This window comes from Hemiscyllium ocellatum, chromosome 4, assembly GCF_020745735.1.
Source record: "Hemiscyllium ocellatum isolate sHemOce1 chromosome 4, sHemOce1.pat.X.cur, whole genome shotgun sequence".
Lineage (NCBI taxonomy): Eukaryota > Metazoa > Chordata > Chondrichthyes > Orectolobiformes > Hemiscylliidae > Hemiscyllium > Hemiscyllium ocellatum.
Window position 1 is genome coordinate 104,520,825 of NC_083404.1, and position 13,567 is coordinate 104,534,391.

Below are 13,567 nucleotides of genomic sequence, written 5' to 3' on the forward strand. Positions count from 1 at the left end.
ATAGTCTGTCAAAGTAAAAATAGATGGCTGGAAGAGACAAGAATGCAAAGTGAAGAATGTGCCCTAGAACAGAGTTGATGGAACATACTTTAAAAAAGAATTGAGATGTCTGAATGCTAGATTATTCACTAGCATTAGTGTTTGGCAAAGCCTGAATCTTTTTGGAGGATCTAATGAGTTGAATCAATAACAAAACTGGTGGATGTGTTATTTGGTAAGGTCCCACACGGAAAATAGAGTGCCTGGGCTTTATATAATGGCATCGAACAAGAACTGGTTATTGGTCAAAAAACATTAGAATACAGGGATTATTTTCAGGCTGGCATGCTATGACGTGTAGATTACAGCAAGGGTCAGTGCCTGGGTCCCATCTAGTCACAATGTATTTCAATGATTTATCTGTGAGGATGCAGTGTAATAATTCCAAGTTTGTAGATGACACAAAACTAGGTGGAAGTCTCAGCTGTGAAGTGGATGCAAAGATACTTTTAAAGGGATCTGGAGAGGTGAAGTGAATGGCCAAAAAGCTGGAACACAAAATGCAATTTGGAGAAATGAGAGGTTACCCACTCTAGGAAAAACATAGTGTATTTGTTAAAATACTGGGAAATATTGAATTTCAAAGGAACATGGTGGGGGTGGGGGTGTGGCCAAATGTTTGGGTCCTGTGCGCAATTAAGGCAAATTTGAACAGGCTGTTCAGATACAACATGATGCATGTGACTTTTCTGTAAATTGCATTGCTCTACAAAGGGTATACCAATCTGTATGCTGACACGCTGATGTCTAGTTATGGATGTCACTACTGTGTATGAACCACAGGTCTGAAGAAAAGAAAAAAACAATAAGGACCGTAGGACATATTTCAGTAGCTGTTGGGACTTTAAGCTGAATCTTCTGAGCAAGAAGTCGGATACTATTATTTTGTCAGAAAAGTCTGGAAAATTGTCTATCTATTCTTGTTACTTTAATCCATACTGTTTGGACAAATTATGACACATTTATTACATGACTACAGGTGTTGAGATGTCTCCCTGCAATTTTCTAAAGCCTTGGGGAAAGACCACCCCAGTATTGTGTGGTTTAGGTCTCTGTACCCAAGCATCGAGAAATGTGCTGCACAGGGAGCGCAATTGAGGTTCACCAAACTAATTTTGGGATGGAGGAACTTATCCTCTGAAGAAAGATTAGATAAAGTGGCCCTCTGTTTTCTCTGGAAGATTTATTGGTGGTCATGTTGAAACATTCATGGGGATTGATCAGGTACATGCAGGAAGAACATTTTTCCTAGTTGGGATATCTAAGATCAGTGGACAGTCTCAAAATAAGGGTCAGACCACTTCGAACTGCAGTCAGGAATTGTACTTTAAATCAGCTTAGTCATTCAAACTGCATTAATTCACACTTAATCCCATTCCCCTCTTCACCTGTACCTAACGTAGTTATCAAAGGATGATTAGATTCATAAAGGTTCCAACATTTGTTTTGAAATCGTACAACTGTCTAATGTTTTCCTATTTTTGAACTGGTTTCTTTCTTTTGGCCCATTTGCACTCGTTCAGTTCTGACCTTGTGAGCATTCCGAATTAAATGAAGGCGTTTTCAGTTGCCTTCTTTCTAATTCCTTTCCTTTCCCGCTTCCCTATTTTCTTCTTTCAGGACCCTCACGATTTTGGTTATCAACTTTAAATGTTTTTATTTCTTATAAAATATTGTCTGAAGTATCTTGTCATCTTCTAATTTAGCTTAATAATCTAATACAATTTAATAGAAAGTGCTGCAGGAATGCGACATAAAGTTTCATTATCTTTTGTTTGCTGCTGGTTCCTTGTAACCTTTTCAGTTGACAATAATGAGAAGTTATGTCGTCTCTCTTCCTAACTGTAAGCCTGATCGTTGGGCCGTGAAGGAAACTACTCAAACAGGATCTACCATCACCGCACTTAATAAATAGTGGTTGAATACGCCTCATTCTGTGTAAATATCTGTGAATTTTATGGATGGTAATTATTAAATATTGTGTAGTAGGCAACCTTGTTATAAATGACACTTCTTTTCCCATCACCTTTAACCAAGTTCACATGTCAATTTTAATTAAAGCGATGCAATGAAACAAAAAAAAATCTTTACCAGTACTCTACGGTGCAGATTGTGAAATATCTTCTCTGTATTTTTGGTAATAAAGCAGCGTTGGGAAAAGGGAGAAAACGGTTTTAAGTTAATGATGCAAGAAATAACTATGACTGCGTTATAAATCTCGTGCATTTTTTTTTGCCTGTCTGCTTTGACCCACACTGTCCGTTGGAATGGCTAGTGCGCGCGTTTTTTTCCGTACACAACAGGCAGCGCCATTTTAAATTGATGGAGGGGGAGGGGAGCAATCGTTTGATGGAAGAGAGTGGGAAGAGAGAGCGCTAGGGTGGGGGTGGGGAGAAGCTAGCGCGGTTGAGAAGGTTTGGATGGGGGAGGGGTGGTAAGTTATAGAGGGGAGGGTGGGGGAGGGGAAGAGGTGGAAAAAAAAACAAGATGGCCGCCGGCCGCTTGAAGCGAATGGTTTCCCCGGCTGTGAGTGAAAGCGCTGGCGAAGTGCGGCAGCAGCAACACGGATTCAACTTGGCCGTGTCGTCATCACCACTGCCGCTGCTTTCGTCGTCGCCCCCTTCAGCTGCGTCCTCGCCACCTTCCTCTTCGGCCACAAATGGCACTTTAGACGAAGGGGTGGACAATAATAAAAATAATAAAGTGGCCGGCCCTTTATATTTCTCGGTCGACCGTATGGACTCTCTGTTTTTGGCCCGGCCGACTAGAGTACGGCAGCGCCCCGAGCCCCAGTCTCAGTCTTACCACCGCGGCGAGAGGTGCACGGTAGCCGACCGAGGAGGAGACGGCAAGGGGCCCGAGACAAATAATTATAACCACCACAACCATCACAACCATTTCCACCATTCTCCTCACCGCCGGTACCATCGTCACCACCTGGCCGGCGAGCCGCAGGAGCTGGGGGTGAGTTCTACGGAAATCCCCGGTCTCGGCCTAAACAGGGAAGCCTCGAGGCTCTGCGGCAAGCGCCAGGACAGAATGAATTCCGATGGATTTTTGTCTACTACAGTCGGCGAGGGCAAGAAAAGGGGCAAAGCCGCGATATCTAGCACTGCCAGCAACGGCCTGGCCAAAGAAGTGCCTTGTCTGAGCCGCGAGCCTGGCTTGGTGAACGGCAGTAACAAAGCGTCGAGTGGCTGCGGTATTCAGCGGAGTAACGGCGCCATCTCGTTGAACTCGGCTTTGTCTGGCAAGGGGAGTCTGGATAAAAGCCGCTGCTCCCAGCTGCAGAAAAACAGCAACACCGCCACCTCCGAACTCGGCCTACTATCCAAAGGCAGCAGCAAAATCCCCGGTCTCGCTTACGGATGTCGATCCGAATTTCATGCCAGCAAGCCCGCGGGAAGTTCACTTAAGTCTCGCTCCGGCGAAATAAATCCAAATTGTATGGGGACTGATAATCAAATCAAAAAACATATCGATAGAATAAACAGTACTTTCGGTGACATTATTAACCACCACAATAACTGTAATAGTATCAATTGTAATACTAATGGTAGTCGCAATAATAGTATTAGTCAGGATGAGGTGAGTGCTCAGAGTTTATTAGTTATCGGTAAACAAGCTGAGATCAGGAGCAGGGCTCATCGATTGTGCAAGCGGTTGCAGGTAGTACAAGCTAAACAGGTAGAGCGCCATGCCCAGCAGCAGCTGGCGGGTTTGGTGGAACACAGTTTAAAACAATTCTCTTCCTCTTTCACTGAAACATTTCTTAATAGCAGTAATAATAAACATAGAAGCACTTTTCACGGGAACAACGACCTGCCGGTTGGCTCTTCATTATTGAGAAGTTTTCCAAGAACGGATTCAAAAGGCGGTAATGGAGATACTTATTCCAGTCCGAGCTCTTCCCTCCGATCTGGCGGGAGCAGCAAATGTTTGCTATCTTCGCCAAGTGAGGATACTTTTTCTAGTTTTGTGAAAGGTCGAGCTGTTTCTGAGAGTTTGCTGAAACTGGTGTCCAGCGTGACTGCAAAACTCAGGACTTCGGAGAGGGCTTTCGATTCAGATGCCACTGAGAGCAGCTCGGGGGGCGAGACTGATCCAGAGGATGATACAGGTGGTGCAAAATTCGAGCATCGGCATGCAACTCTGTAAGTAATCGGGGGTTATAGTTTGCAGAAACCGAGGTACTTTGATAAACGTGTACATTATAAACATATATTTGCCGCATATAATTACTTTCAACATGTGGAAGTATCTAGGGTACGTTCTTAGCACCATGGATTGGAATGACATAGCAGTAGTGTAAATAGAAGTTGATGTTTTGTGATGAGATTGACATTTGTTGTAGTTGTTTAACTTGTGAACGGAGATTTTAATAGGTCAGCAGCAGTAGATGTGGGTGGGAGCACCTCCACTGCAATGGAATGATGCATGCATATTGACTTCCAGTTGTTAAGTGTTGCTCTTCGTGTTGCGGAAGTAATAGAGAGCTCTGCAGCATGTCTTGTCAGTCAGGGGTCATTACATTCTGTTGTTTTGTAGATAGCAATCTGCATGTTTATACATGTTTTTATGATGGTTCAGCAACATGTTTGAGGGTTTATTATTCATGCCAACAGAGGAAAGGTACTGTTTAACTCGACATTCAGATGCTCAGATTTGCCTGTCTGTTTTGTTGCCATGATGAATTGTCTTAAATATTAACCATCGACCCTATTGTGTGCATAAAATACTTTTACTAAGTCTAAATTGAAAATGCAAGGAACCACAGTCGCTCAAGCTTAAACTCATGAGTTGTGACCATAGCTGTTAGTTCTATTCTGTTTCATACAGATGGCAATCAGAGCAAAGCAGTTTTTATAGCCATTGTTCGTTCTTCTAGGTTTTAGTCTCATTATGTGTTGGCACTTGGTGTTTCAGTTTTGACCAGGATCATCCTGAGTCAGCTTGTAGAAATCCAGATTGCTTGGATGTGTTGTGATCCCTTGCTTGCTTGTGTAAAAGTGTCCCCAAATTCTGTTCACTGTGGAAACCAAAGTGATTCATGTTGGTATCTGTGATAACATTGTCAGGGTCAGTTGTCTTTCTCATTAAATTATTAAATGAATGCTGCTGTACCCTATTATTCAGTATTTTGTGTGCCAACTCAATTATGGTGAAAATCATAAGTCTGGTATGTGGAACCACATGCAATTCATCTGTTTTGGTATTGTATCCATGGGCAAGATTTGGTTGTGGTCTTAAATCAGTAACTATTACTTATGTGGATTCCTTTATTTCAAGATGTCTACCTTTTTAATCTTTTACACTGTAAATGACCATAATTGCTTTTCCCCATTATCCTCATTAAGAGACCTATTGGTTTAATATCAGGATGGGTCACTGGACCCGAAACATTAATTCTGATTGCTCTTCACAGATGCTGCCAGACCTGCTGAGCTTTTCTCGCAATTTGTGTTTTTATTGTTAATATAAACTTGATTCAAGGGAAGGCAGTGCTGTGGTGTTATTGGATCAGCAATAGTGAGCCCCAAGTTCATGATTCACATCCTACTGATTTGAGTACCTATCCATTATCCCTACTTTCTGTCACCTACCCCTCAACCAATTTCCCAGCTGTGTTGGACCTCTCAGTGCTGTGGTCTTCTACCTTAGATAAATCTTTTGTGTTGGACTTTATCAAATGCCTTCTGGAAGTCCATATAAGCAAAGTTCATACGGATTCTCCTGTCCACTACTGTAGCCATCTCTTAAAAAAAATCACTGAGATTTGTCAGATATAACATGTCATGATCTATGCTGGCTCTTTCTGCTTAACTGAAAACTTCCAAGGTGTTCATTGACTCCATCCTTGATTGTAGACCTCATCACTCTCCCCACCACAGATGTTAGGCTAATGGTTTGTAATTCCCTGGTTTTCCTTTCTCACCCTTTTTGAAAAGTGGAATATGATTGAAAGTAAATGTGATTCTTGCAGGAGGTGTGCATTATGCTTGAATATTTCCTTGATTTAGTTGGATCTATAATTTCTAATGCAGGTATGTGAATGTTATAGAAACAGTTCTTCAGACTTTTATGACTTCTGTTTTTGGTCAGAGCTCAACCACTGCTGAAAATGAGGTGAGTGAATGTTCGTTGAGGACTTTATTCATAGAGGCAGAGAGTCTCAGAACGGGGGTTTGTGCTGAAGCTGTGTAAGGTGTGGGTTATGCTACAGTTCGAGTGTTGGGTGCAGTTCTGTATTCCATGTTCCAGCAATGATGAAATGGCACCGGAAAGGGTAAGAGGAGACTGAACAAGATCTTGTCTGAATTTCACTGATGAAGAGAAGTTGGACAGACTGAGGTTGTTTTCCTTAGACAAGAGAGATAGAAATAATTTTTGATACATTAAATTGTGAGGGACATAGGTAGAATAGGCAGGAAGCTATTTTCCCTTTGGAGCAATGAATGAGTCGGGAAACGCAAGATTCAATAAGGGTAGGAAGTTTAGAAGACGTGAGGAAAAGTTTTTCACCCAGAAGGTGGTGGGAATCTCGAACTCAAGTGCCGTTAAGGAAGAAATCTTCAGAATATCGAAGAAAGATTTCGATGTGCACTTGAGGCCAAACCATAAAAGGTTATGGGTCAAGTACTGGAAACATGATTAAAATCTTTGAGTGGTTGTTTTTGACTGGCTTGGATATGATGGGCGGGAAGACCTTTTTGTGTGCTGTGAATCTCTGACTTTACACCAACTGGCTTGGTGCATTCATTGGACAACAATCACTGCCTTGGCTAATAAATGAAGAATGTCCATTTGGGTCATGATTAATTTACAATTACATGAACTTGGGACAGGAGAAAGCCATTTTGTTTGTCTTGTGTCTATAAATAACTCCATATGACTGCTTCCCTTTCGTAATACCTTTGGTAAAGAAAAAAACCATTAATTTAAAATGATTCTTAACATATCATGTTATCTGACATGCTCTGCACTTGCAGAGTGCAAGATCATTAGAAATGCTGGTTAACAAAGATGTAAGTTGAGTCCAGGATTTCATCTAATCAGGAGAATCCTGATTGATCTTAGTGTAATTTACATGTTGACATCTTGCAAGAGGGATAGTAAGCAAAATATAGCAGTGGTGTTGAGAAATGTGGAGTGTTGCAGAGTAGGGGAGGCTAAAACCATAATAAGAGCAAGATGATAACTGTTGGTGAGATTAATTTTCATTAGCAATTGTGTGAAAGTGGGGCTGATAGGGAACAAGTGTTCGCCTCTATCTTTTGAGGAGTGAGTGACATGTCTGGCTTAACATAGAAGACCCCACCCCAAAATTCCACGTGCAAGAGTCAGCTGATTGCTTGTGTGCCAGATATAAAGTGTTATAGGCAATTATGACAATGTGGAAGCAAGTTCTGAAGTTGTATCACCTTTTGCCCCTTTGCTAATTAGATTCCTGAAAGGCCTCTAAATTCTGACTCTGCTCCCTTGTGTTTGACTTCGCAATGAGAAGAAATAGTTTCTTTTGTGCTCGACTTATCTGTTTAATTTGATATATTCAAAGTTTTAATGGCATCATCCCTAATTATTTAATCCAGGGTTTGCAGCTTCCCTTGAAATTTATTCCTGAAGAATAGGTGTCATTCTGATAAATTTCTCTGTCACTACAAAGTCTGGTGATCTGAATGCTGGTGTTTATTTGGGCTGTTCCTGAATCAAGACTTCATGTATTCTAGTATATTAAACATCAAGGCCAACATTCTATTGTGTTGTTGATTATTTTCTATACTTGCTCATGACATATTAATGATTTGTGTCTGAACTCTGAAGTCTTTTTGCACCCCCACTGCTTTGATCTTTTCTCCATTCGAAAGTACTGTTTGACCTTGCAATTGACTATATTTAAGCCACAATTTGCCCATGGACTCAATCTATTGATATATTTTTATGATTGTGTCTACACTGCCTATCGTTCTCTTATGGACAATATTTTTTATTCACTTGTGGGACATGGGTGACACTGGCTGGCTGACATTTATTACCCATCCTTAATTGCCCTAATGCAGGAGGGGTTGAGCTGCTTCTTTAATGTCTTCATTAGACCCAGAATGCCTGTATGGAGGGAATTTCAGGATTTTGACCCAGTGATAGTGAAGGATTGTTGTTGTGTTTCCAAGTCAGGATGATGAGTGGTTTGGCGAGGAATGTGGCGGTAATAGTGTTGCAGTGTATCTGCTGCCCTTGTCCTTTTAGATAAAGACCAAGAGCATGGAAACAGACCCTCCAATCCAACTTGTCCATGCTGACCAAGTTTCCCAAACTAAGCTAGTGTCATTTGCCCCATATCCCTCTTAATCTTTCCTATTCTTATACCTGTCCAAATTTCTTTTGAATGTTGTTACTGTATCTGCATCCACTATTCGCTCTCGTAGTTCATTCAAATGTGCACCACCCTCTGTGATAAAGCCCTTCCGATCTTAAGTCTTTGTCCTCTCACCTTAAAATTATGCCCACTCGTTTTGAAGTCCCCAGACATCGTGAAAGTACCTTTTTTTTTATGATTTTATAAACCTGTACATTGTCACCCCTCAATCTCCAACGCTGCAGTGAAAAAAGTTACAACTTATTGAACTTCTCCTTCATAACTCAAACTCTGCAATCCTAGTAACATTGTTGTAAATTTTTTCTGCACACACTCTAATAATATACTTCCTATCGCTGGATGACCAGGACTCTCCATGATACTTCAAAAGAGGCCCCAAGCATCCTGTACAAGAGAGTCCTAGAATCATAGAATCCCTACAGTATGGAAGCAGGCCATTAAGTCCACACCAACCCTCCAAACAGCATCCCTCCCATAGCCCACCTTCACTCCTCTATCCCTATAACTTTGCATTTTTCATGGCTAATCCACCTAACCTGCATCTCTTTGGACTGTGGGAGGAAACTGGAGCACCCAGTGGAAACTCATGTCATCACAGGGAGAGTGTGCAAACTCCACACAGACAGTCGTCCAAGTCTGGAATTGAACCTGGGTCCCTGACGTTGTGAGGCAACAGTGTTAACCATGGAGTCATCGTGCAGAGATATGTTTCTGTTCTCCAAAGGATATAGTTGTGAGTTTAGAAGGAGCTTTCTGAGGATCTCTGGTGAGTTTGCCAATTCATTTTAGCCAGCTCTGCTTTTGTGTCCACATAATGGACCTTATCTACATTCAAAAAAATATTGTCTCTCACCTATTCCTTACTCCGTCAAATAATGGAGAATTCAAGAATGTTATGGTCAGTGCTACGTTCAGACAATTTCATTATGAAATCATTAATTCAACCATTCCTGTTGTATAAAACTAGATCCAGCATCGCCTAACCTCTGGTTGGCTCCAGAGCATGCTGTTCTGAAAAACTATGAGGAAATCATTCCATGAACTCTTCATCTATGCCACCTTTGCCCACCTGACACATCCAGTTGATATATAGGTAAAAATCTTCTGCTCCCATTATTTCTTCCTTTATGCACTCCCTTGTGATGATTCTTAAGGAGACTTGAACACCATTCCCACAAGCCACTTAACCCCCATTCTGCCCAAACCATTTCTACATCCTGGTTTTGTGAACTGAGGTTACCCATCTCTATTGTGCTAATACCTTTCAAGAATAAGGTGCCAGTCCATGTCATTCTGTACCAGTGTCTCCAAACTGGCTACAGATCATATTTATTTCTGTTTGTACTGTTGCTTCATTTGGATTTTTCAAATGTTTTGTGTGTTCAGATAATGTTGACTTCTGTCCTTTTTGCAAATTCAAGGCATAGCTGTTGGTTTACTTTAAGATTTGTAATCCCTGTCCCTTCCTGTTACCATCTGTTGACCATTTCCTGTATTAATATCTTTTGCCTTGTCTCTCTTCTTCAGTGGACCACAATGTCATGTCTTTTCTCCACTATCTTGTTTCAGATCTATTTCCCTTGAACTAGAGCTTGCAAGGAGTCCAGCCCCAGCATTGTTCAGATGGAGACTGTCTGCACAGTACAGATACCGCTTGTCTTCAGGTCTTACAGATGTCTAATGAGACAGTTAATGTACTGGCTTTGATTTTCTGAAAGGTTTGGGAAAAGTCCTAGTAGATATGAAGATAGCAAATGAAACTCCTTCACTCAAAATGGGAGTGAGATAGGAAAACAGGATATTACAGACCAGTTAGTTTTATGCCTGTCCCAGGAAAGTTTTTGCAGTTGATGTTAAAGAAGTTTTAGCTGGTCAGTTCCATGAGTTCAAGGTAATCAGGCAGAGTCAACAAGATGTTGTGAAAGGGAATTGTTTAGCCAGTCTATTGGAGTTCTTTATGCTGTTAATAAGGGCAAACTTGCATGGGTGGTTTGTCCTTGGACTTAGAAGGCATTTGATGAAATATATGAAAGACTATTGTGGAAAATAAAAGCTTATGGTGAAGAGAGTAGAAAGAAGATTAACTGGGTCACAAGCAGAGAATAGCATGAATTTCAGATCAGCAAACTGTAACAAATGGTGTGTCTCAGGGATTGGTGCCAGGACCCTAGTTGTTTACAACTCATAAAATTAGCTCAAATGTAAGGACAAAATGATTGTTGTCAAATTTACTGACAGCACAAGGATGAGCAAGTAAGTTGGAACAAGACAATAAACTACAGACCGGGGAAGTATCATAGAAATCCTACACTGTAGAAGCAGGCCATTCAGCCCATCAAGTCTACACGGACCCTCCGAAGAGCATCCCACCCAAAGCCACTGCTGTACCCTATTCCTGCGTTTCCCAGGGATAACCCACCTAGCTTGCGCATCCCTGGATGCTATGGGCAATTTAGCTTGACCAATCCACCTTGTCTGCACAGCTTTGTACTGCAGGAGGAAACCGGATCACTTGGAGGAAACCCACACAGACATGGGGAGAATGTTCAAACTGTACACAGACAGTCACACAAGACTGGAATCAAACCCCACGTCCTTGCTGCTGTGAGGCAGTGGTGCTAACCACTGAGTCACCGTGATGGGTTAAGTGAGTAGACAACTATGTAACAAATGGAATATAGTGTGGGAAAATATTCAGTTGATTAGTTTGGCCAGAAGAATAATGATAAAACAATCAAAATGGTGAGGGATTGTGAAGGGATTTGGGTTTCTGCAGTCAGAGATGGTTAGCATGCATGTGCAGTTGGCAGTTAGGAAAGCTAATACAAATGTATCATTTATTGCAAGGAGAATTGAATACAAAATCATGGAGGTTATGCTTCATTATGCAGGGCACTGATAAAACCACCTCTGGAATGTTGAATTGGTTAACTTATTTAAGGAGGATGTAAATGTGTTGCTAGCAGTTAAGAGAATGTTTATCAGAATATATCAGACTGAGTGGGTTATCTTTTCGAAGAAAGGTTGGACAGGCTAGGTTTGTTCAATTTGAGTTTCGAAGAATAAGAGGCAACTTAATTGAAACTTTTAAATCCTGAAGGGTCTTGAGTAGGTAGATATGGAGAAGTTGTTTCCTGTTTTGGGAGAATTGAGAACTGGGAACCTGCATAAAGATAATGGTTTGCCCACTCAAGACTCAAATGAAGTGTATTTCCTGATAAACAAGGTGGTGACACGTCCTCCAAATAGGCTGGAATGTGGATTTTTTTTTGGTTACAATCAAATTAGCCATTTTCTTTCATTACAATTTCTTTGTTTGAATAAGTGGATTTCAAATCATCCCACTTGTCACATTAAGCAAATGGAAGCCATTTGAAATAATTCCCTTCTTGCCCAATTAAGAGAGAGGGACCATTGTGCTGTTTGGGAAGCAAAGTGAATAGATCATTTGGACATTGAGAAAATGGGAGTTCGAGAAATTCAAGTCTCCAAACAGACCAGGCTTGAATTTATTTGGTGCTTGAAACATATCTTCAGCATTTAGGGCCACGAGCTTTGAAAGCTGTACATTTAGCTGTTGGTGTATTAAACTGATGGTCTTGTGAGACTAACAGATGTCATCACAGCAGTAAAATGATATTAATTTGCACACAGGAAGGTCCCACGAATAGCAATAAGATCAATGACCAGTTAATACAAACCTATGAAGTGGTAATGGAAGTAGGCCATTTAACCCCGGAACCTCCTCTGTCATTTAGTCAGATAATGTGTCATCTTTTTGAGCTTTGAGTCGCACATTCCCATCTGTCCATCTTAAATTTTGATTCTCTTGCCGAACAATTTTTACCCCTCTGTCTTATAAATATTCAGTAACCAGAGGCAGAGTCTTCCAAAGTCTCTTAACCCTCTGAGAGAAAAAAAACTTCTGATCTCTATCTTGAATGGGCAAGCCTGAATTTTAAAACCGTGCCCCCTGCTTTTGGACTGACCCACAAAGGGCAACATCTTTTCCATATCCACTTTGTCAATGTTCAGGATCTTCTATACTTCAGACAAGTCTTGTAAAATGCAATGGAAAGAAGACATACTACTCAGTTCAAGAACGACACATTCCAAGATCAAGCGAGTAAACTGCTTTCAATACATTTATATCCCTAAAGAAAGACAGCACCATTGCACATGTACTCAAGATATGGTCTCATCCAATACTCTGTACAACTGAAGCATAATCTGGTTTGTTGGTTGAGATAACAGGATTTAAAGGGTGTAAAGTTGGGTAAATTATGCAAGTGTGGTCAAAAGATGCTAATGTTTTGTTTTAAACTCCAATGTTGTCAGAGGGAGGGGAAACTGAAGGAGGTAATGAGTTTTGGATCAAGTTTGCAGAAGTGTTGTGGCGCAGAAAGGGTCATTCAGCCCATTGTGTTTGCACTGGTTCTGTTACTTGGTGCCAATCTCCTGCTTTTTTTCCCAAATCCCTGCAGCGTATTTCTATCCAAATCATCAAATGTCCTCTGGATAGCCTCAATTGAACCTGAATCCAACACAAACCCTAAATACTCGCTTTGTGGAAACAATTGCATCACCCTTGCTTATTTTGCATCACTTGAATTCTCTGCCACCTTGTTCTTTCTCCTTTTATGAGGGGGAACAACCTCTCCCTCTCTACTCTCTCTAGCTTGGTCATGATTTTGAAGACCCTATTGAATCTCCTCTCAGCCTTCATCTTTCCAAGGCAAGCAATCCCATTTCTTCAATATGTCACATAACCAAAGTTTTATATTGCTGAAACCATTCTTGTCAAGTTAGTTTTATTAGTGTTAAGTTCTGACAAAATGAGAATTCATTGTTTGCCAGGAGCAGTGAAGAGGACAAGAATCGAGCACACTGGTTCTCTCGAGCTGCAGTTTAATGGAAGAATGCATGTAAATTTTTTTTTGTGAAATGTGCAGTGCCTGTTCAAAAGTAGTAACTGTGACAAAGGTTGGCTATCTATGTTTATCCTGCTTGACCTGCCAATAGACTTTGATCCTCATCTTCATTCCTCATTCACTGCCACTTCACTGTCAGGGATGATACTCCTGGTTCTGTTGTTTTTTTTAATCCTCATGGTAACTGGACAATCATCTGAAATCACTCCTCTTCATTTTCTTT

At 41.1% G+C, this 13,567-nt stretch overlaps 1 protein-coding gene across 1 annotated transcript in view; it reads left to right on the forward strand.

The window, feature by feature from the left end:
* The first annotated feature begins 2,523 nt into the window (after positions 1-2,523).
* Positions 2,524-13,567, forward strand: part of LOC132815045 (KAT8 regulatory NSL complex subunit 1-like) — a 154,741-nt gene continuing 143,697 nt past the window's right edge. The window contains exon 1 of the mRNA XM_060823714.1: positions 2,524-4,193. Within this exon, the coding sequence (XP_060679697.1) occupies positions 2,527-4,193 (1,667 nt within the window). The 5' untranslated portion in view covers positions 2,524-2,526. The remainder of the gene's footprint in view (positions 4,194-13,567) is intronic.